The sequence below is a fragment of the Bufo gargarizans genome, unplaced genomic scaffold (genome assembly GCF_014858855.1).
Source record: "Bufo gargarizans isolate SCDJY-AF-19 unplaced genomic scaffold, ASM1485885v1 fragScaff_scaffold_695_pilon, whole genome shotgun sequence".
In the NCBI taxonomy this organism is placed as follows: domain Eukaryota; kingdom Metazoa; phylum Chordata; class Amphibia; order Anura; family Bufonidae; genus Bufo; species Bufo gargarizans.
This window is the reverse complement of record NW_025334168.1, coordinates 23,585-47,975: the sequence shown is the minus strand read 5'-3', so window position 1 is coordinate 47,975 and position 24,391 is coordinate 23,585. Positions and strand designations below refer to the sequence as shown.

Genomic DNA, 24,391 nt, shown 5'->3' with positions numbered 1-24,391 from the left:
GCATCGGGGCAATGGATGGCAAGCACATCCGTGTGAAGAAGCCTCCTCACTCAGGGTCCCGATTCTTCAATTATAAGCAATATTTTTCGGTAGTGCTGATGGCTGTTGCTGACAGTAACTACCGGTTTATAATGGTTGATATCGGGGCCTATGGAAGCACTGCTGATGCACGGATCTTTAGTTCTTCTAGAATGGGTGAGCGGCTTCGTGCCAACCAGCTTGCCCTGCCCGAGTCCAGAAGACTGCCCGGATCTGCTGGTCCGCCGGCTCCATTTGTCATCGTGGCGGATGAAGGGTTTGCCTTAACTCACCATGTTATGCGGCCCTTTCCAAAGCGTGGTTTGGATGTCAGGAGGCGTATTTTCAACTACCGGTTGACTCGTGCCCGTCTGTATGTTGAGTGCGCTTTCGGAATACTCTCTAGCAAATGGAGGGTGTTTTTGTCATCCATACAGATGGATCCGGAGAATGCTACCCTGGTGATTCAAGCTTGTGTTGTTCTACACAACTTCACCAGGATTCACGAGGCTGCCTCTTCTGTTGACATGGAAGATTGGCCTGCGTCAGCAGGTTTGGGCTTGGATCGGACCCTGCATAGACGACCTGGGACTGCAGGCCTTGCAGTTCGAGAACTCTATGCAGACTACTTTCTAAGCCCAGAGGGGTCCGTGCCATGGCAGAGGGACGCAATTCGTGGCAGTGTTTGATTTCTTCTGTTCTCGTTAGTTTTCTTTTGTTTTCCAGATAGCTTATGTAATTTTAGACATAGTTGAGTGTAGGGACTCGCAAGACAATGAGGACCCTTGACGTGGGCTTGCGGGCTGAGGTTTTTTGGAACTAAAAGCAAATCAATCTTTTGATCCCCAAACAAGATCTTTGTTTTTCCTATTTTAGAAACCACATAAATGGATTTGCTATATGTTTCCCAAAACCTTCTAAGGCTACTTTCACACTTGCGTTCGGGGCTCCGCTTGTGAGTTCCATTTGAAGGCTCTCACAAGCGGCCCCGAACTGATCCGTCCAGCCCTAATGCATTCTGAGTGGATCCGTCCAGCATCAGTATGGCTCCGTCTGTCCTCCGCTCCGCTCAGCAGGCGGACACCTGAACGCTGCTTGCAGCCTTCGGGTGTCCGCCTGGCCGTGCGGAGGCAAACGGATCCGTCCAGACCTACAATGTAAGTCAATGGGGACGGATCCGTTTGAAGTTGACACCGTATGGCTAAATTTTCAAACGGATCCGTCTCCCATTGACTTTCAATGTAAAGTCAAAACGGATCCGTTTGCACTATCATGAACAAAAAAAAAAAAATATATATATTCATATTTTTTTTTTTGTTCATGGTAATGCAAACGGATCCGTTCTGAACGGAGCCACCGTCTGCATTAATATGAGCGGATCCGTTCAGAACGGATCCGATCGAACGCTAGTGTGAAAGTAGCCTAATACCTCTAAAATGATTTGAGTCAAGTGGCCGTCAACATGTAAAATAAACTTGTTTTACTACTACAAGTATTGTTTGTGTCTCTTTGAAGTGTCTTTATAGAAATATGAGAGATGTATATTTGAAAATTAGTTGAAAATTAGAATTTTACACTGTCACATTCTACATGTCGTCCTCATACATGATCTGCTTTTGGGATACCCAAAAGAAACATTTGTAAGTGTGTTTGGTTGAAATTGTACATAGCCACTAGCTTTGCAGGACAAACAGGAGGATAATATTTTATTAGGCCCAAACCCAAAATTTAAGAAAAGGTGGGTTTGGCCGTGTGCATTATACTCTCCTCTTTTTTTTTAAAACATTACCTCACGTCCAAACAGATGTTGGTACCAACACCTAGTTAAAAGAGCAAGATCAATGATGGCTAACCTTGGCACTGCAGCTGGGTAAAATCTCCAACTCACAAGTTGTCCCCCTAGCTTCGTTGATTAGTTTAAAAAACACAATAGAAATAAATGGAGCATGCTGGGAGTTGGAAATCTTTCCCAGTTGTAGTGCAAAGGTTAGCCATCAATGCCCTATCTAATAATTTGTATTGCTACTTCTCCATCCACAAATGGGTGAGTTGTTTGGAAAGCATCATCCCATAGTTTGGTCCGTTTTAGATGCCAGCACATTTTGGTAGGCTGTTTAAATAAATACCAGACACATTGTTTGAGTGAAATTTTTTAAAGACGGAAAACCTAAGGTCTCCACAATTTTTGAAACCAAGGTATGTGGGCACAAATTGGCCCATAAATAAAAAACACAAATACAAGGTAAACACAGTAAATAACAAAATTAAAGCTCAAACAAATCCCTGGTGAAGGGACCAGGCTGGTAAGAACTGCCAGGCCTCTGCTGTTGCTGGGGCAGTGGCATAGGGGGCAGCCTGTGAGTAAAATTGTGACGATGGCCGGCTGGCTTCCGGGGCCACCTGGTAAGAGGGGCCAGGTACAGGGGGCCATGGGGTTGTGCTTGACTCGGCCCAGCCACATTTTGCGCACGAGAAGCGAGTATGCGCCGTCTCACATGGCATAGTTCTCCCAGGATATCTTCCTCGTAGGGGGAGGAGAATAGCTCAATGAGCATTGCTATGCCCGACACACACGAGCAAAAACGGTGGGCAGGGACGCCCCTGAGCAGCGGACCCAGCCCCCTCACCACGGCTTCTTCCGGGCCCTCACTCCTCCTCTTGGCCAGGAACTCGATGACACGGGCATCAATTTGTTCCCGTGTGTCTGGAACAGAGGAAGCCTGAGGGCCAGTGCATCTCCGCCTTGGCCGAGGCTGCGGGGTGGGATCCAGGGTCCCCTGTGAATGGGTTGGGGGCTCCAGTGGTGGCTGGTGGGGCTCCTCAGCCTGGGGATGGGAGGGGCTGCTCTCCGGGGAGAAAACGGCTGGTGTATCACTGCCCCCAGCATCCGAATCCTCCTCCGGATCATCGTCCAAGCTGTCCACAGTCCTGTATGGAAACATTATAGATAAGAAGATATTAATTTAATGCTGCCCAACATTGTGGATTGTCAAAAGGTTTAGATCCCTCTAAAAATTTTAACAAATGGAGTCTACTTGTTTGGACAAGTCCAAACTTTTCAAAAAGGGGATTATCCTTGTGAGATGAAAACTTAACATATCCATTCCAACACTAAATAATCACTGATGAATCCTAATGTGAGCAAGTACTCTTTTTTGGACTGTTAAAAAACGGAACACTGATAGAGGTTTGTGGATGTCCTGTTTTGAAAAACGGTGAACACATTCGAGGAGCTAACCAAGTGCTGAAATTCTCCACATCGGCATTGTGGATGTGTTTGTACACTCTCACACTCGTTAGGGTTTATTCCAGCTTCCAAAATAATAATTCCTGGACATTTCAAATGCTTGCTAAGGTCAGGGTTGAAGTTTCTCTTCAAAAACTGTGCCAGGAATGCAGAAGGTGCATCATTAGTCAATGTATAATACTACAATCTATTTTGCATTTGGCATAATATCTGCTGGAAGACATTTTTGGAAACTGAAATGCAACTATAGAATATTGTGTCTGGAAAATTTCATAGTCACGAGGTCCTGTTAATAAACTAAAATGTAAAAAATTTACAAAGCTTTAAAAAAAAAAGGAATACTGCGAAAAAAACAATGCTGGAAACACTATTCGGGCACCTCTGACTGGTATGGCTTGGCCCAATCGTTAGCACATATTTCAAACATATCCAATGTTAAGGGACACATTCTCATATTGACGAGCGCCAAACAACAGGCAAAATATATGTCAAACAGCAGTATGATGAGAAAAAACATGCAAGGCACATGTGTCATCTACCTTCAAATATCAAGCACTGATAGCACTCTATCCCCTCAGATATTGAAAAGACTATATATTACACATCAAGTGGCACACAGGATGAAGAGAGACGTCAGATGTCAGGCCATGTGCGATGTGCTTGTGTTTAGGGCTGCAACGATTAATCGATTATATTCGATAACTGGATTCGTTGTCGACGAATCCAGTTATCGAATAATCGCCGATTCGTTGCTATGCGGGCGGGCGGTCGCTGCATCTTTATTTTACCTTTTTACAATGACGCTCCTGTAACAGCCAGGCAGAGCGGTGGGCGGCGTAACGTCACTCACTCACGTGACGCGACTGCTCCGCCTCCTTCATTCATGAGGTGGGCGGAGCAGGTGCGTCACGTGAGTGAGTGACGTTGCGCCGCCGTCCGCTCTGCCTGGCTGTTACAGGAGCGTCATTGTAAAAAGGTAAAATAAAGATGCAGTGATTAGTCCGACTTATAAGCATCGGGGCCGGGGCTGTTATGGGGAGGGGGGAGGATCTGTCTATGGCACTGCTATGGGGAGGGGGGTCTGTGTATATCACTGCTATGGGGAGGGGGGAGGATCTGTCTATGGCACTGCTATGGGGAGGGGGGTCTGTGTATAGCACTGCTATGGGGAGGGGGATCTGTGCACTGTTATGGGGAAAGGGATCTGTGCACTGTTATGCCCATAACAGTGCACATATCCCCCTCTCCATAACAGCGCCACCCACAGATCCCCCTCTCCATAACAGCGCCGCCCACAGATCCCCCTCTCCATAACTGCGCCGCCCACAGATCCCCCTCTCCATAACTGCGCCGCCCACAGATCCCCCTCTCCATAACTGCGCCGCCCACAGATCCCCCATAAGTGTCGCCCACAGATCCCCCATAAGTGTCGCCCACAGATCCCCCATAAGTGTCGCCCACAGATCCCCCATAAGTGTCGCCCACAGATCCCCCATAAGTGTCGCCCACAGATCCCCCATAATAGTGTCGCCCACAGATCCCCCATAATAGTGTCGCCCACAGATCCGTATAAAACCTCTGTTTTGTAATTTTGTCGTTTTTCCCGATTAATCGAAGAAATTAATCGGCAACTAATCGATTATTCAAATAATCGTTAGCTGCAGCCCTACTTGTGTTGTCTCGTCATACTGCTGAAATAGTGTGCTTTGTTTGGACCATTTTTAATATGGTTTGAAAAAAAGCACATACACCAAGGTAATAAGTGGTGAGCAATAGATAATTAACATATAAAAAATATACTTACGGCCTCAAATCCATCACTGGCTTCAGAAACTCCAGCTGTGAGGTGTATATATATATGGCCTTTTCCGTGCGCCACCCTCGCCACTTCGGCCACGCTCATTTAGTTCCCGGCGGAACTGATCCCGGCAACTGTTCCACCGGGTTTTGGTCTGTTTCACTATTGTGGCATGCCAAAAAAAAAGAAGAGAATTTAGACTTGTCGAGAAAAGTGTCCTTTGCGAAAATGCAATAGACCAAAAAAAACATAAAATAGGCACATACGGAGGATAATTTGGCCATAATGAAAAAAAAAAAAGGATCACATGCTACAGTACTGCCATTTTGGACATACTCATTTAAAACGTTCAGGAAGCCATGTAATAATCGTGCTAGGCACTGGTATGTAAATTAAGGCACAATAAGCGTTAAGGGTCAACTATCGCATACGCAATTAAAAACTAGAACAAGTGCCACCAACTGGCCGGTGCACATGCATAGTATCCATTACTACAGTTTACAGTATCATAGCTAGGGCCAGGCATTTCAAAAACACCATATAGTAGGAGTGCGGTGTATTTTAACCCCAAAAATATAAAGTCTAATCCAGATCTAGGCATATATATATATATAATGTAAGGGAGGTGAATGTAAAAAACAAACTGTTTAAATTTTAGGAACATGGAGCTAAGCGTTCCGCAGTATCACGGCCTAGCATCCTGGTGAGAACAGGAGTTCATGTCATTACTGTTTGCTAGGACGCCATGCACCTAGTGCCGCCACTGCAGTACCATAATACACTCGTATGAACTATACCAGGGTCTGACTGTACTTCAGGGTTGACACAAAGCACACCGCATCATAGCAACAATAGAGGATGCCAGGCTGGGATACCGCGGAACGCTCACCTCCGTGTTCCATGCTCGTATGCAGTTTTGGGCACATCATGTAATTGTAGCACCTTCAATAGTGACAAGACAGGGACCAGGACAGTGCAATGACATTGCTGGCACTTACCTAAATCTGCCCGACCTCTGGCATCAGCTTTTTGCCATTCCGTGCGCCGCATGGACCTGGCCACTTTCTCCCAGGATGCTTCTTTTCTAACCCTGTCCTGGTAAATGTTCAGCCTGCTGTCCCACAGTTCAGGCCTCTCCTGCACCAACGTGATGAGTTTTTCAACATTCCACTTGGGCATGGTGAAAATTTTATGGATAAATTAGCCACAGCTCACTCCAGCAAACCACATGCAACACCAGGCTGCAGTGAACTGCAATGTGATAACCTATGACCTGAAGCTTCCTTCCTGTATTGAAATTTTTATTTTATTTTTTATTGGGCTCAAATCTGGCAGACAGTTTTGCCATGCAAAAGATTAATAAAACGGATGCGGACGACAAACGGTTGTGCATCCGATAATTTCGCGGACCCATTGATTTGAATGGGTCCGCGAACCGTTGTCCGCGTAAAAAATAGGACAGGTCCTATTTTTTTGACGGACTGGAACAACGGAACACGGACGCGGATGCCAAAAGGTGCATTTTCCGATTTTTCCACGGGCCCATTGAAAGTCAATGGGTCCGCGGAAAAAAACGGAACAACGGCCGCGGATGCACACAACGGTCGTGTGCATGAGGCCTTAAAAAACTTTTTTTCTTTTGAGTGGCATACGAATTTTACCTGGGTAACAGCAGATATTACTGCATTGTATACGAATATACCACATCAGTCGGCTATTGTTGCCTTAAAATGGTTCCTGGAATGTTATAGTAACTATACTCCAGAGTTGCAGGATTTTTTATGTTCATGTATAGATTTCTTGATGAAACATAACTTTTTCATGTTTAATAAAAAATATTACCTTCAGCAATCAGGAATCCCTATGGGAGCGAAGTACTCACCATCGATCGCAAATATATATATGGCGTGGTGGGAAAGCAGGTATCTTTTTTCTAATGATAACCCCTATAGAGAACACTTTAAATGGTATGGTCGATTTATCGACGATATGTTGTGGGTTTGGCAGGGGGACAAAGAGAGAATAGGTGAATGTATAGAATACTTGAATAATTGTACCACATCCATAAAATTAACCTTTTCCAGCGATCCGGATAAAATTGTCTTTCTGGATCTGTGTCTGGAAGTGGATAAGGGCAGTAATGAGGTGATTACATACACCCATAGGAAGCCATCAGCTGGTAATACTATTCTCTCTGCCTCCTCCTGCCATCCTCCACACGTTATAAAATATATCCCTAAGGCCCCATGCACACTGCCGTGTTTCACAGCCGTGTGCGGGCCGTGGAACCGTGGCCTGGATCCCTCCTGAGAGCAGGAGCGCACGGCGTCACTGGTTGCTATGACGCCGTGCGCTCCCTGCTGCCGCCGCAATACAGTAATACACTGGTATGATCTATACCAGTGTATTACTGTACTGTGCCGGCAGCAGGGAGCGCACGGCGTCATAGCAACCAGTGACGCCGTGCGCTCCTGCTCTCAGGAGGGATCCAGGCCGCGGTTCCACGGCCCGCACACGGCTGTGAAACACGGCAGTGTGCATGAGGCCTAAGGGGGAAATGATAAGGGCAAAAAGGAACTGCTCCACCAAGGAATTATTTGAAAGAGAAGTCCATAGTATTGCAGCTAGACTTAAGATGAGAGGATATACCCAAACCAGCATAAATAAAGGCATACAGTTAGCAAGACAAAAAGACCCTCATCTTCTCTAATGGGAATGATAAAAGTAATGGCAAAAATGAAAAGAAAAGAAAAGGGAATAAGCATAAAAAGACAAAAAATAAAATAAAAATTTGAATAAAGATGAACCTATCTCCTTCATCACTAATTACAGTAGAGATTATTTTAGGATATGCGAAATTTTACGGAAACATCTTCCGGTTTTGAACTATAATGAGGAATGGAGAAATATAGCATCTGCAGGAATAAGATGTATAGCAAAAAGAGCTCCCACTGTGGGACAAAAAAATCAGTCCAAGCTTATTCATGGAAAAGATCCCCAAAATATGTACCTGGCCAAAAACCAATGGAAACTATAAATGTGGTAGCAGAAGATGTATCTGCTGTCCACACATGTGTATCTCAAAAGAGGTCATATCTATGGCTAATAATAATAGACATGTGTTGAAGCAGTATATAAATTGCAATACAGACCACGTAATATATGTTATAACATGCAAAATTTGTAGATTGCAATACGTGGGCTGTACCACAAATGATCTAAAAGTTCGGATAAGGAAGCATTTAAGTGATGTCCCTAATTTTATGTCCCGGAATGTTTCAGCGGCAACTATGCATTTTGCCACTGTTCATAAAGGTGACACCTCTGCGTTTTCTGTGCAGGGCGTGGAGGTTGTCTCTGCACCTATTAGAGGAGGCGATCGTAAACAGAAGTTATTAAGCAGAGAAACATTTTGGATATTTATTTTGATACCTGTACACCGAAGGGTTTAAACAGAAAATATGACTTAACATTGCAATATATGTAGTTCATCAGTCTGTGACTTAATTCATGATGCTAAATTCATTGCCTCCCCCTCCCATCTTTTCGCCTGGCTGATTCTCTCACCTAACCCAGGAACACCTGGGCTGGGGGTGTGACCTTCAGCCAATCGAAAAAGGAGGAGGATTGTACCTGTGTTGTATATAAGTACTTGCTTTTAGTACATGCTGTATTGTCTTGATGAAGGGCTCAATACCATAGCCCGAAACGCGTCACAACTACAACTTGTCTTTCCGTGTGATGTATGTCGGATCTTACATTTTGGAAGCCAATAAAGAACCAATTATTTTTATCCGTCAGAAGCTGGAGTCGATCCTTTGTTTTTGGACATTTCAAATGTGGCTGGGTTCAAGCCCTATCCTCCGTGCTTCACAGGGATCTGAGGTGAGAGCTGCAATCTTCTGTCTTTGTAAGTGAACCCTGTATATATAAGCCAGAATTGTACCCCAAAGTAAAACTAATAAAAACTACAAGCAAGTGAAACAGTGCCTGCTGCCAGAGCACAAGAAAAACAATCATCCAAGATACCTAGCTTCATGTCCCAGTTTGCAGGGCGGCACAGGACACCACTCTTGACATCACACCAATGCGACCACGTGGTCGGTTGGATTGCAGCAGATAATGCTGACAGCCAGTTAAGCACCACCCTGTCTTCCACCAAGTCCAGTCTTGATACTCCTTCCTCCATAGCGACGAATGAAAAAATAAAATAAAATCACTTGGTCAATAAGGTCAAAAACAGGCTGGTCACTAAGGGGTTAAGACGTTAAATTGCATGAAATATATTACTATTTGGATGACAAATTCAGTAAGCCAAAGCATGGTATGACTTATTATACAGACCAAACACTATCCAGTTGTCCATATGCTTTAGGCCTGTGAGCAGTACGCCACAACAGAAATGAGTGACAGGGCAAGGCAGTGAAGACATTCTCATACCCGGCCCAAAAGTTGAGCGAATGGGCCAGATGTGAGTATAGTCTTCCTGTTGATAATTCGGAGGTGGAAGTGGAGGAGGAGAAGTAGGGGTTGGAGCCACTAATGTAGGTGCTGGCGGGAAACCTGATCGATTGTTGATCTGCAGCGCCCCCCTGAGGAGCCAGTAGACCTAATGAAGTGTTGTGCTATGGTGTACTGGCTCAGGCTGTTGCTCCCTGAGGATCGGTGCAGTGGAAATATAGTACTGAAGGATGAAAGAGTTGAAAAATTTATTATTTTTTGCAAAGTGCAACGAAGAACTTTAAATATAAAAAGTAGCAGAAGGCTTCAAGTGCACTACCTCTCTGGCACTGGTAATGATTTGGAGGCAGCTTCGTTGGTGGCAATTCAGCACTTAGGTAAAACTGGCCTAATTGTTGTTTGGTGCTGAGTGGCTTGGCTGTAGTCATTCGCCTTACAGCATTGTCTGTAGCTGCAGATGTAGCAGTTCGCTCTGGTGTCTGGAATCTAAAAGGGTTTACTTGAGGACAATTTGGGTCTTTTACCTTGCAGAATCTGTGACAGGAGCAGAAGTTCAGCAACTTGATTCCTCTCCCCACTGTCTCTAGACAAGATCTCTCCCTCTTGGCAGGGAGCAGGATCAATCTACTCCTACCAAGAGGGGAAGAGCAGGGTAGTTTAACCATGTTCCTGCAAACCTTTCCTTGCTTGTAGCGGTGGCCAGGAAACAAACAGTAAATAACAATGTATGCAATAGATAATTTGTAGTACCCTCAGGTCTGAGGTACTTGACACCCACTTGGTGAAAGCAAGGTAGTCCTTGGGCTGTGCTTGTAGTCCCGCCTAGCAGTCCTGCATCAGAAGTCCAAGGCCGCAGTTCAAGCTGACCCCCTCCCTTCCATTGCTGAGAAGAGACCAGGTCAAGAACATAAGTGGTTACACAAACAATAAATTGCCTAAGCTAATATTCCTAAATACGAGGGGGTCCAGTCCATGATGGTGCCAAGGAGGGGGTGCTTGCAACCTATTCTAAATGTAGAACAATCCCCAGCTGTGGAACCTAGTCCAGGTAACGTGCAGCCTTTGTTGGACCGCTGGGACCTCCCCCATGGCAGCTCAGGCACAACGGCACCAGGTTTAAATTTTAGGCCTCATGTCAATGCAACAGAAGTGCAGCCTAATTGTGGCTTCAGTTTTTTGTGTTCCAAAGTGTCCAGACCTGTTATGATACATGTCCATCACTCTTTAGGCATTTCTGCGGGGCACTACTATCTGATGAAAGCACTTATAGGTAACAGGTTAAGGCACCCCCCAGAGGAGTAGTCCTTTTTGGAGGAAAAGTTGTAGAGAGAAGCCAATTCTGGGTCAGCCCTCTTCTACCAGATTCTCTCAGGTGCTTGTCTGCTAGAGAAGTAGTCAAGCAGCTCGCCAATGACTCTTGCTCAGACTTCAAGCAAAGAGTAGAGTTCTTTCTCTTTTGTCGGCGTAAGGTCACAGGTACAGTACAGACCAAAAGTTTGGACACACCTTCTCATTCAAAAGAGTTTTCTTTATTTTCATGACTATGAAAATTGTAGATTCACACTGAAGGCATCAAAACTATGAAGTAACACATGTGGAATTATATACACAACAAAAGTGTGAAACAACTGAAAATATGTCGTATTCTAGGTTCTTCAAAGTAGCCACCTTTTGCTTTGATTACTTCTTTGCACACTCTTGGAGGTAGTCACCTGAAATGGTTTTCACTTCACAGGTGTGCCCTGTCAGGTTTAATAAGTGGGATTTCTTGCCTTATAAATGGGGTTGGGACCATCAGTTGCGTTGTGGAGAAGTCAGGTGGATACACAGCTGAAAGTCCTACTGAATAGACTGTTAGAATTTGTATTATGGCAAGAAAAAAGCAGCTAAGTAAAGAAAAACAAGTGGCCATCATTACTTTAAGAAATGAAGGTCAGTCAGTCTGAAAAATTGGGAAAACTTTGAAAGTGTCCAAGTGCAGTCACAAAAACCATCAAGCGCTACAAAGAAACTGGCTCACATGCGGACCTCCCCAGGAAAGAAAGACCAAGAGTCACCTCTGCTGCGGAGGATAAGTTCATCCGAGTCACCAGCCTCAGAAATCACAGGTTAACAGCAGCTCAGATAAGAGACCAGGTCAATGCCACACAGAGTTCTAGCAGCAGACACATCTCTAGAACAACTGTTAAGAGGAGACTGTGTGAATCAGGCCTTCATGGTAGAATATCTGCTAGGAAACCACTGCTAAGGACAGGCAACAAGCAGAAGAGACTTGCTTGGGCTAAAGAACTTATTCACAGTTTGAACACAGTCCTGTTCAGGGATTCTATAGTGGAATGTGGTCATAAGTAATAGAGGTTCACAGTAATCCCATCATTCTAAAATATAACTTTTAATATTTATATATAAAACAGTTATTACACCCTTCAAAATATATTAATTAAATAATAAAGAGAAAAAGAAAATGAAAATCAGAATCTAGGGGCAGATATAACTTGCAATATAGTAGTTCAGTTAAATTGATGTTATAAAGAACCTATGGGGGCAGTATCCCTAAATCTGGCCCTGGTGTAGCAGCCCTGCCTAAATACGGAATGGCCGCCCCGATAGGGACGATCCCGTCTCACGTGCCTCCTGGTGTCCCTTATTGTCCCTCTCAGGAGATGGATGCCTGATATATTAGGGGACCCTAGTGAGGATACATCGGCTATTCTACACCACAAAACACAAAAACAATTGGTATAGATACCCAAAATAGGTGACAAAAAACACCCAATTACCAAGTGTGAACAAAAAGAAAAAAGTCAAATGTCCAAAACCGTCCCTACGCGTTTCGCCTGGTTGGTGTCAGGCTCATCAGGGTACATATTTGACAATGATTATCTATCACCATATAAAGTTACAGATATTATTATACTACAAATACAAATTTTGTCTCTTTTTAATTTTATTTTTCTCTTTAAAGATAGTTAAAGATAAATTGGTACATATAGCAACAAAAACAATAGGCCAATAGGAAGAAGACGTAGCTCAATCAATTTTATAAAACGCTTTGATCAGTTGTTTTTAGTAAGAGATGAATAAATGGGTAGATAATAAGGTCTCATTTTTAATAAACAGGGGCCTCAGACCATTCACACATCTCGTACTATATATTATGGCCTAACTGGGGTGTGCCAAATCATAAATCTAGGTATACAGCCCAGTTTTATAAAACATCAGTGCCTGCAGGGGGAACGCCGTTCCTGCACTTTTTTCATGGCAGGAACGCTGTTCCCTTTCAGCCTCAAGCCAGGAGAACGCGGCTGAATCAGAATCAGATTCACAGGGGGAGACGGAGCGCACTGTGCAGGGCAGGCTAAGGGAGGAGTGGCTTCAGTTGAGAGAAAGCTGTCTGTGCGGTGCTGCTGCCTGCGACTGCCTCACTGTGACTCCTCTCATGGCGCCCCGCCCCCTTCTGACATCATCTCCTTCACTTCTTCTGTTGGCCAGATACGCTGCGAGTATGTTCAGTCACTTCGGGCAGAGCGTTCGCAGCTGACACATAGCTACGAGATCATTTAGAATGTCTTTCAGAAAAGTTTGTCCTGGGATTCGAACTCACGACCTCTACACATCAGAGGAAGGCATTTACCCTCACAGCCATGAAAGCTGTCTAGGTAGTTGCTTTAAAAAAATAAAATAAAAAAATAAAAAAAAATATAAGACTTCTACTTATACCTAGTGTACTGATACCTAGTGTACAACCATACACATGTCAGCTGCCCACTGTGTATGGATGTAGCAGAGCTGGGTGTGTTGGGGCAGCTGTCATGTGTATGGTTGTACACTAGGTATCAGTACACTAGGTATAAGTAGAAGTCTTATTTTATTTTTTTTTAGCAACTAGCTAGACAGCTTTTATGGCTGTGAGGGTAAATGCCTTGCCTCTGATGTGTAGAGGTCATGAGTTCGAATCCCAGGACAAACTTTTCTAAAAGTGTTTTTTTTTTTTTTTTTTTTATAAGACTTCTACTGATACCTAGTTTACTGATACCTACTGTACAACCATACACATGACAGCTGCCCCAACACACCCAGCTCTGCTACATCCATACACAGTGGGCAAAGTTACCTACAGTAGAAGTCTTATATATATTTATTTTTTTAAGTAACTAGTTAGACAGCTTTCATAGCCGTGCAGGGCATATGCCTTGCCTCTGATGTGTAGAGGTCATGAGATCGAATCCCAGGACAAACTTTTCTAAAAGTTTTTTTTTTTTTTTTGTCCGCAGCGACACAAATTACAGCATGCTAGATTTTCTGTGCTTTTTTATTTTTTGGAGGGGGAGGGGGGGTTGCAGTGGATCTTTTTTTCCCAGGACTTGACCCCTGAGTGCCTGTATGTATATACCAGGCCGAAAGATATAAAATGCAAGTAAATCGGACAACAATGGTATAACAGAATATACTGGCTATAGGTCAGCACTACCAACTGAACCACATAAATGTATATAGCGTCACCAGATAAATATGTACCATTAGATGATATAACATATGACGTATTTTAGTGGTATCAGATGATACAGTCAGTAATACTTGCGTGCCCCTTAACTGGCTAGATAGGAAGGTCAGCAGTGATATCCGCAAGTTAAGTTGCTGATGACGATGGTAACGTCATGGTGACCCGGTGGTGTCCGTGGAGAAGCGGCCCGGATTTAACGGCGTTCCTGCCTTTTAAACCTATTATTTCCGGGTATGAGTCACATGACCGGCCCACGTGGGGGCGACGTCTGATGACGTATAGTACTGATACGTCATCCTCTGTGGGAGGTGGAACAGATAGCGTCTGGCAAGAGACGCACCCACATGACTGCTGCGCCGATCATGTGATATCTCCAGCCGTGCCGATCACATGACTCAGTCAACCGCTGACATCCTCAACTGGTTAGTGAGAAGGGGCCAAGCAAAGACCGATGGCTAAGGAGCACTATTATGAAGATATTAATATATTTTATTTTATTTACAGCCACATATTCAATAGGATTAGATGATAGTATCCAGTTAAGGGGATAGCTATCTACAGACAACAGGCCGATAGTTTCTATGTAGCCAATTTGAATTGTTTAAGGGTGATTGGCTGAAATATATGATCAGGGTCATAAGTACATAAATTAACCCTCCGATTGATGATTATTAAGATATAGGGGATATGATGATCCCAAACGGTACATTGGACGACTAAATAAAGCACGCAAATTCTATAGACTTATTCAATCCAGCTGGTGTGACAGTATTTAACCTAAATATCCACCTTGATTCTTTTTGTTTCGACAGTTTGTCTAGGTCCCCACCTCTTTTAGATATTTTTATAACCTCAATCATCGAGAAATGCATGGTTTTGATGGATCCGGCATGTCTGCTCCATACATGTCTAGATATGGGTTTATCCCGTTTATTACGTATATCCCCGATATGCTCAAGGATACGTTTTTTAAAAATCCTTTTAGTTTTACCTATATATTTAAGTCCACAGTCACATTGAGCCATATATATAACTCCAGAAGTGTTACAGCTAAAGAACACAAGGAATGGACATTAGACCAGTGGAAATCTGTGCTTTGGTCTGATGAGTCCAAATTTGAGATGTTTGGTTCCAACCACCGTGTCTTTGTGCGATGCAGAAAAGGTGAACGTATGGACTCTACATGCCTGGTTCCCACCGTGAAGCATGGAGGAGGAGGTGTGATGGTGCTTTGCTGGTGACACTGTTGGGGATTTATTCAAAATTGAAGGCATACTGAACCAGCATGGCTACCACAGCATCTTGCAGCGGCATTCTATTCCATCCGGTTTGCGTTTAGTTGGAACATCATTTATTTCTCAACAGGACAATGACTCCAAACACACCTCCAGGCTGTGTAAGGGCTATTTGACCATGAAGGAGAGTGATGGGGTGTTGCGCCAGATGACCTGGCCTCCACAGTCACCGGACCTGAACCCAATCGAGATGCTTTGGGGTGAGCTGAACCGCAGAGTGAAGGCAAAAGGGCCAACAAGTGCTAAGCATCTCTGGGAACTCCTTCAAGACTGTTGGAAGACCATTTCAGGTGACTACCTCTTGAAGCTCATCAAGAGAATGCCAAGAGCGTGCAAAGCAGTAATCAAAGCAAAAGGTGGCTACTTTGAAGAACCTAGAATATGACATATTTTCAGTTGTTTCACACTTTTTTGTTATGTATATAATTCCACATGTGTTAATTCATAGTTTTGATGCCTTCAGTGTGAATCTACAATTTTCATAGTCATGAAAATAAAAGAAAAACTCTTTGAATGAGAAGGTGTGTCCAAACTTTTGGTCTGTACTGTATGTGGATAGTCGACCGCTCGAAAGGTCTTAGGCCTGAGGAGGTGGGCTTCGTGCTGGGCAAATGGGGAATAAAATACTGGCATCTCCACATCTTCCCACTGTCCATCTGCAGAAATGAATTCTTTTTGAGCAGTTAAAGGGGTTGGCCACTTTCTGGTTATTGTTAACCAATGTGTTTGGAAGATGATAATATGACACTAATAAAGCTTTTGTTTAAATTCTGTGGTATTTTCTATATTTCATAAGGTATGCTCCCTTGTTTACAAAGTCTATTGTGCTGTCCACACAGTGGTCCTGTCCATAAAATGGCTGCTGATGGAGGGTCACTTGACCAAGCAAATCACCTTCATAGGCTATATTAATAAGCGTCATATAATCATCTTACAAACACCTGTCAGAAATAACCAGCAGGTAGCCAACCCCTTAAACCTGGACAAGGCATCAGCATTGACATTAGTCTTGCCAGCACAATGTTTGATGGAGAAATTTTAGTTTGTGAGCCTAGAGGTTCATCGTTCCTCCAGGGCTCCAAGACGTGCAGTGTTCAAGTGAGCCAGCGGGTTATTGGTGTAAATCTTGTAGGGTGTAGCCCTTAAACTTCTCCGTTATTGCCACGGACGTTCCTGTGGCAGGTACCAGGAGATCGGAGAGACTGGCAACTTGTAGGTTAAATTGAAAAGTTCCCTATGGATCTTATTACGCCTGTGTTTTGGTGAATGCCACACCCCTTGCTTGGTGTTGCTTGTTGGTAATTTATCTTTCCCATAAGTAGCCACTTCTCACTCTTGAAAGTGCGGTTTATAGATTTTCTTCCTGTTTTCTAACTAGCTGGTTGGTTGTACTCTGTGGTTTTTCTGGAGTTGCCAATTTTCTACTTTCAGCTAAGTCTTGTCTTTTCTTATTGTATTGTGTTTGTTATATTCCCTGTTGTTTGTATCTGGGCCTGAGGCAGAGACTTCCATTTGCCATCTGGGGAGGAATGGGTTGTCTCTGGTCCTAACCTCATTCCAGGGCCTTATAGGGATATAGGGGCCTAGGTATCCAGCTTATGAATATTCCTACCTTCAAGGTCTATTCATATTGATAGGTAGTTAAGGATTAAGAATATCAAGGCGGTTGCCTTGTTGTTATGTAGTTTCCCCGGAGGTGGTGATTTTGAAAACCTGAGTCCAATACTGTTTAAAGGGGTGGTGATATCCGCTCTTTACCCTGACCTTGAGGTGAAGGTGTTAGAGGCTCAGGGAGATGCACCGGACTCGTGGCCCTCTGGAAAACTATTTTTGCCACTGGAATTGCGTCACAAGGTGTTCGAGGAACATCAATGTACGATTCTTACAGGACAGCCTGGGAGTAGGTCCACTACCAACCTCATATCTTGTAAATTCTGGTGGCCAGGGTGGCGCAAGTGTGTGAAGGACTATGTGTCAGCCTGTACTACATGTGCACGTGCCAAGGTGACACATACTCGACCTTCTGGATCTTTACTTCCGTTACCCATTCTGTCCAGACCATGGATTCATGGACTTTATGACTGATCTACCTAATTCTTCAGGAAAGACAGTTATTATGGTGCTAGTTGATCGCTTTAGTAAAATGGTACATTTTATTGCATTACCAGGCCTGCCTAATGCTAAAACCCTTGCACAACATTGTGAAACTTCATGGCATTCCCTCTGACGTGGTCTCGGATCACGGCACTCAGTTTGTTTCCAGGTTCTGGAAGGCGTTCTGTACTCGTCTGGGAATTCAACTGTCCTTTTCTTCAGATTTTCATCAAATGGACAGACGGAGCGCACTAATCAGAGTCTGGAGACCCACTTGAGATGTTTTGTATCTGAGAACCAGGAGTAGTGGCCTTCCTTTTTGTCTTTGGCAGAGTTTGCCATAAACAATCGTAGTCAGGAGGCCACTGGTGAGTCGCTGTTTTTTGGGGCCTATGGGTTTCACCCACCGTTTGGCACATTTTCTGGTTCTAATACTTCTGGTATCCCTGAGGAAGAACGTTTTTAGTCATCATGGACATAGATCTAGCGAAAAATGGAAAAACTTGAAAAATATGGGCAACAAATAAAAATGCGTGGCTGACAGGAAACGTATGAATGGTCCGGACCTAAGTGTGTGTGATTCGGTGTGGCTGTCTACAAGAAACATTAAGTTGAAGGTACCTTCCTGGAAGTTGGGTCCAAGATTTATCAGCCCATATAAGAGCACGGCCATTATTAATCCTGTAGCTTTTTGTCTTGAGCTTCCTCGGGCCCTGAAAGTTCATAATGTGTTCCATAGGTCTTTGTTGAAAAGATACGTGGAACTTTTACAGCCATCTTCCTTGACAGCCGTTCCGGTCATAGTGGACGGTAATTTGGAAATCGTGATCCCGAAAATAGTTGACTCTCGAGTTCTCCGTGGATCCTTTCAGAGGTTATAGACCGGAGGAGAGGATGTGGGTGTCGGCATCCGACGTTAATGCCAATCGTTTAGTGAATGTCTTCAAAGATCTCAGCCGGATAAGGTCGGTCCTGGGTGCCCAGAGGTCACCCGTAGAAAAGAGAGAGGGGGGGGGGGGGTTACTGTCACAGACGTTCCTGTGGAGGTACCAGGAGAGCGGAGAGACTGGCAACTTGGGGTGTTTCTGGAGTTGCCAGTTTTCTACTTCAAGCTAACTTGTCTTTTCTTATTGTATTTTTATATTCCCTATTGTTTGTATCTGGGCCTGAGACAGAGACTTACATTCATTCATCTGGGGAGGAATGGGTAGTCTCTGGTCCTAACCTCATTCCAGGGCCTTATAGGGATATAAGAGCCTAGGTATACAGTTTATGAATATTCCTACCTTCAAGGTCTATTCATATTAGTAGGTAGTTAGGGCCTGGATTAGGATTGTTTAGGAGGTAACCTGTTCCTTCCCCTTCCCTCCTGTGTTCAGTGGGGAGTCATCATCTCCCCACACACTGATGGTGACAGTTATTGCCCACAGCAAGGCCAGGAACTTTAGTTTGAAGGAGCTATAATTTTGGCTATTTCACACTAGCTCTTGCAAGGGTCTGCTGGCGCAGGTGATGACTCATCTCAGGTGAAGGCTGGGACCAACACAGCTCCTAAACCTTTTTTGATGACACCTGTATATAGACTCTGCAGCTGGTCATAGTCCGGGTAACCCAGGATTGGTGGCACTCTAATTTTTTTACTGAGTAGCTGGAAAGCAGCTTCAGTTCTTAGGATAACTCCTCAGGAGCTCCTGGAGAGGTTGTGCAATTTGGGTGAAATATCCTGTAATAACTTGCAAAGCCAAGAATGCTCTTGATCTCTACCTTTGGAGTGGTCCAGCTTTGTACATTAGCTATTTTGTCTGGCTTCACACATTCAGCACTCACATGGCTGAAATACTTGACTTGTGGCTTCAATAGGTGACACTTGGAAAGCTTCATCTTCAGCTATACAAAATTTTAATGCCGTAAACTCTTTAGTTTTACCCACTAAAATAGCGTACGCAAGGCATGGATTCATTTCAAGAAGTTTTGGAAAAGAAACTTACATTCATTTATGATCATAAGTCTGAAAATAAAAAACACAATTTAACCATTAAACAAAAAAAGCCCTTAAGGATCTCACTCAAAGAGAGGATATAGTAAAATAAAAAGAGCCAGGGAAGGGAGGGTTACGCCCAGTAATGCAGGAGCCGTATGGGCTGCAGATTGTACCAATAGGGCATAGATCCTGGAAATACTCCGCCTATAATAGGAGTAGTGTGGCTGTATGGTGCTCATTATAATGAGAGTGGAACATAGCTACAGCATTTGGAAATGCTACAGTATATGGAGGCCGTGCATATACTCTACCTTATAAGGGAGAAATACGGCTGTGTAGTGCAGACTTAAAACCAGACAGGTGTAAAGGGTACAGCATCTGGAGATGGCACAGGAACTCCACGTCAGAGGGGAACGATGCCTGTGTGGTACGCACTAGAACCAGAGTGCAATAGCTACCGCATTAGAAGAGTGCCTCTATACCTCGACCTGGTAAGGGAGAAATAGGGCTGCATGGTACATAATAGAACCAGAGAGGTGTAATGGCTACGGCAAATCTGGAGATGGTACAGGTACTCTACCTATGAAGGGAACAGTGTGGCTGCTTGGTGCACAATAGAACAAGAGTAATGACTACATCATCTGGAGATGGTACAGGTACTCTACCTATGACAGGAGTAATGTATCTGCTCGGATACAGCTGCATAGTGTACTGTAATGGCTCCAGGCACGCACGCACTCACGCTGGTGAACCAGGGCTCCCTCTGTATATATATCTGCATGTCGCACGCTAGCACCAGAATGGCTGCTTTGGCTAAAGCACCTGGCAGGAACACTATCCAACTAGGAGGGTGTGTACAATATAACCCCTGGTACAGCCTTTAGCAGTGGTACAAGTACCCCTGTTAAGGGGAAGGCGTACGTACCTGGGACACCACGTAGGTGTGCCGGCATGCTAACCACGTGGCAGGTTGACTTTCCTTGTGCAGCCAGGGGAGCGCCCTCCGAAAGTCCCCTAGAGGGGATACCAACCCTGGAGAGGAGAGGTTCCTCAGCGGACATTTGTCTTTAACCACCCAGAGGGAATCTGTATGGTGGAAGACCACCTGATGCTCTGTTACCGAGAGAGAATCGGAGCAAAGGCAGCGGATGGAATGGCAGGGAAGGGTTCGCCACCAGCCTCAACTTGTCCTGGGAGTGATCCAAGGAGGAGCAGGACACGGTTGCGACAACCAGAGGTAGTCTGCGGGACCTAGCATAGGGTGTCCCATCTGCAGAAGGGACCCTGGGAGGGCAGAGGTGGCTGCAATTTTTGGACAGGCAGTCGGTGCAGCAACTCTGCCATAGACTGGGACAGTCTGACAGGATTCCCTATGGCTTGGGACAGGGAAGAGGCCCAGGCAGGAGAGACCGACAGAAAAATAGGTCAGGGCATCATGAGAGGGCCTGCGCACAAACAGGGACAAACCTTTAATCGCCCTGGGCGCACCCAGATACATGCGACCAACGAGGGGGGGCTGGGAATGGGAGTCCTCAGAAAGAGGACATGAGGCCTGAGAGGGAGCCTGAAAAAGAAAGCAGCCAGCCAAAGGCTTTCTACTGGATCCCAGGGACAGAGTCCCCAAAGATGTGCTGCAGCAGCTGCAGATTATCAGAGGGAAAGGACCCCCCTTTGCTGGCAAGATGGGTGCTGTTTTCTAGATGAAATAGCATCCACAGGGTTAAAGCCCGCACTTGGCTGGCATAGGAGGAGGAGGAGGAACTCCTCCAGAAGCTGAGAGGAGCAGGGAGGGGCCAGCAAAAGCCCAGGAAACTAGGGAAGGGGGCGGGAGAGAATGCGGCCTAGGCATGGAGGAAGCCGGGGCCTCGATTAATAAGGTGGCCGCAAAAGGTGCGCCATCGGCAGGACGGAACCGCGGGAGACCGGGGGCCCTCCAGAATATTAAAAAAAACTGATGCTCAGGGAGGGGAAAAACTGTGACGAGGGAGCACCAGGGGCCCGGGCCGGAGAAAACTCGGCCTAGTTCCGGCAGAAGCCGGGGACTAAAGTAGATGGATGGCCAGGGAGTGGACGGGGTTAGGCCGCAAAGGAAGCAGAGTGGTCAGGGAGAAGAGAAAAAGACCACGGGGGACGGACGGAAAGAGGCCTTGCTTGGGGGAGATGATGAAATGGATGTAGCACCTCGGACCACCGACAAAGTGGATGCCATCCCCGGCCCACAACAGGGGACCTAACCCGGGACCCCCACTAACTCTGGGGCAGGGACGCAGGGTCACCCCATCCATTGGCAGACTCAACACGGGGACCGTGGGAAAGCCAGCATGCCACTACGGATGCAGTCAATGGGGAGTGGGTGACCAGCGACATACCAGAGTACGTGCCCGCAGGGAGTGCAGCTAAAGTGGCAGCCCACGATGGAGCAACCGCCTGCAGCCGGTGAAAACCTGCAGGAGAGAGAAAAAAAAATTAAGATGAAAAAATTTAAGAAAATAGTAGCAAGACCTGCAGGAAAAAAGCAGGTCAGGTCCGCCTCCTACGGACACTAGACTAAAGCTGAATAGCCTAGTGCTGTGGAGAGGGTATGGTCCACCTGGGCGGAGCAAACTTTTTTTCATATCTAGTGGCTCCTAGTAGTAGCTGGGCATCTACCCCTGGTACTGTGTCCCCCAATGCCATTAACGAGAAACTCAATATTTATAGCCCAGATTCTGCAGTTTACAGAACCACCCCATATGTGGTTGTAAACTGTTCTACGGGCACATGGCAGGGCGCAGAAGGAAAGGAATGCCATATGGTTTTTGGGAGGCAGATTTTGCTGGACTGTTTTTTTGACTCCATGTCCCATTTGAAGCTCCCCTAGGAGTAGAAACTCCAGAAAAGTGACCCCATTTTGGAAACTACAGAAAAAGTTGGCAGTTTTGTTGGTACTATTTTAGGGTACATATATTTTTGGTTGCTCTATACTTTTTGTGAGGCAAGGTAACAAAAATAGCTGTTTTGGCACCGTTTTATTTTTTAGGTTAGATCATGTGGTTTTTTTTTTCTAGAGGTTGCTACGGCCGCGATAATACCAAATACGACAACTTGTTTTGGTTGTTTGTTTCAGTTTTACATAAAAGCTTTTTTTTTTTTTTTAAAGGATTTTTTTTGTGACTCCACATTCTGAAAGCCGTATTTTTATTTTTTGGGGCGACTGTCTTGTGTAGGGGCTCATTTTTTTTTTAGGATGAGATGACCGTTTGATTGGTACTATTGTAGGGTGTATGACTTTGATCGCTTGCTATTACACTTTTTTGTGATGTAAGGTGACAAAAAAAGTGGCTTTTTTAACAATGTTTTTTTTACGGTGTTTAACTGAGGGGTTAGGTCATGTGATATTTTTATAAAGCAGGTTCTTACGGACGCGGAAATACTAATGTCTTTTTTAATGTAAGTTTTGCACAATATTTTTGAAAAAAAATATAAAAAATCATGTTTTAGTGTCTCCATATTATGAAAGCCATAGTTTATTTTTTGGGCAATTGTCGTAGGTAGGTTATCGTTTTTGCGGGATGAGATGGCCGTTTGGCACTATTTTGGGGTGCATGATTTTTGGATCGATTGCACTTACACTTTTTGTGATGTAAGGTGCCAAAAAAAGCTTTCGAGACAGTTTTTATTTTTTTGTGTTCCTCTGAGGTGTTAGGTCATGTGATATTCTTATAGAGCAGGTTGTTACGGATGCGGCGATACCTAATGTATACTTTTTTTTATATTACGCAAGTTGCACACAATAACAGCATTTTTTAAAACAAAAAATAAATAAAATCAGGTTTTAGTGTCTCCATAGTCTGAGAGACAGTTTATTTTTTGGGCGATTGTCTTAGTTAGGGTATAATTTTTTGAGGGATGAGGTGCATGTTAGATTGGTACAATTTTGGGGGGCATACGCCTTTTTGATCGCTTGGTGTTGCACTTTTAGTGATGTAAGGCAGTGTTTCCCAACCAGTGTGCCTCCAGCTGTTACAAAACTACAACTCCCAGCATGCCCGCACAGCCAAATGCTGTCCGGGCATGCTGGGAGTTGTAGTTTTGCAACAGCTGGAGGCACACTGGTTGGGAAACACTGCTGTAAGGTGACAAAAAAAAAAGTTTATATTTTTTTGCAGTTTGGGGGTCTGATCCCGTTTGCAATGCATCACAATACTTCTGTATTGTGATGCATTGGCTCTAAGTGTACTACAGACTGTAATACACTTACAGCCTGTTTGCCTGTGAGATCCAGGGGGCTGGATCTCACAGGCTCTCCCGGAAGGAAGCCACAGTGCCTAAGGAAGGCATTTGGCTGCCTTCCCTGCCATCGGGTCCCTCTCACAACAGTACAGGGACCTGATTGAAGCTCTGATACCCGCAAGGACATCACAGTGAGCACTGACCATGGCACATCAAGGGTGATTTCACTGATGCCAGCTCATGCAGCAGGGGTCCGGCTATCAGTCAACGACATCTGTGCCGTACATGTACGGCGTGGATCCTCTACAGGTTAATACATTATAGGGCAGTGATGGCTTACCCCTTGGCACTCCAGCTGTGGTAAAACTACAACTTCCAAGAGCATGAGAGATTCCTCAGGATAGGAGAAAACTAGCCGATTGCTGGGGGTCCAACCTCAGGGACCCCCACCAATCCTGTTCCCCCATTTTGATGGAGCGAAAGGTCAGGCATGCACACTTCTGCTCCATGTTCTCTAGGGGGAAGGGCTGTATAACTTGAAAATCCATCCTTAGAGGGATTGTGCCAGCTTTGGAAGTGTATGCTATACATACAAGTCAAAGTTACATGAAGTTAGACTTGAGGCACGATTCTCAGCAGGAATATAAACAGACCAGACTAGCCAATACCAAGAAATCATACTGCAAGGTATTATCGAGTGGTTGTCCAAGCATTGTGAAATCGTATTATGTTATGCCCATACAAACTATTTCATATACAGTATGAGCATGGAGACTTTGCA

At 44.8% G+C, this 24,391-nt stretch overlaps 1 protein-coding gene across 1 annotated transcript; it reads right to left on the bottom strand.

The window, feature by feature from the left end:
* Positions 1-2,166: 2,166 nt before the first annotated feature.
* Positions 2,167-6,556, bottom strand: LOC122922767. Its single transcript, XM_044273489.1, has 2 exons — positions 5,070-6,556; positions 2,167-2,946 (listed from the first exon to the last, which is right to left on the bottom strand). Exons 1-2 carry the CDS (start codon positions 5,081-5,083, stop codon positions 2,283-2,285), a joined length of 678 nt encoding a protein of 225 aa, XP_044129424.1. The 5' UTR covers positions 5,084-6,556; the 3' UTR covers positions 2,167-2,282.
* Between the last annotated feature and the right edge of the window lie 17,835 nt (positions 6,557-24,391).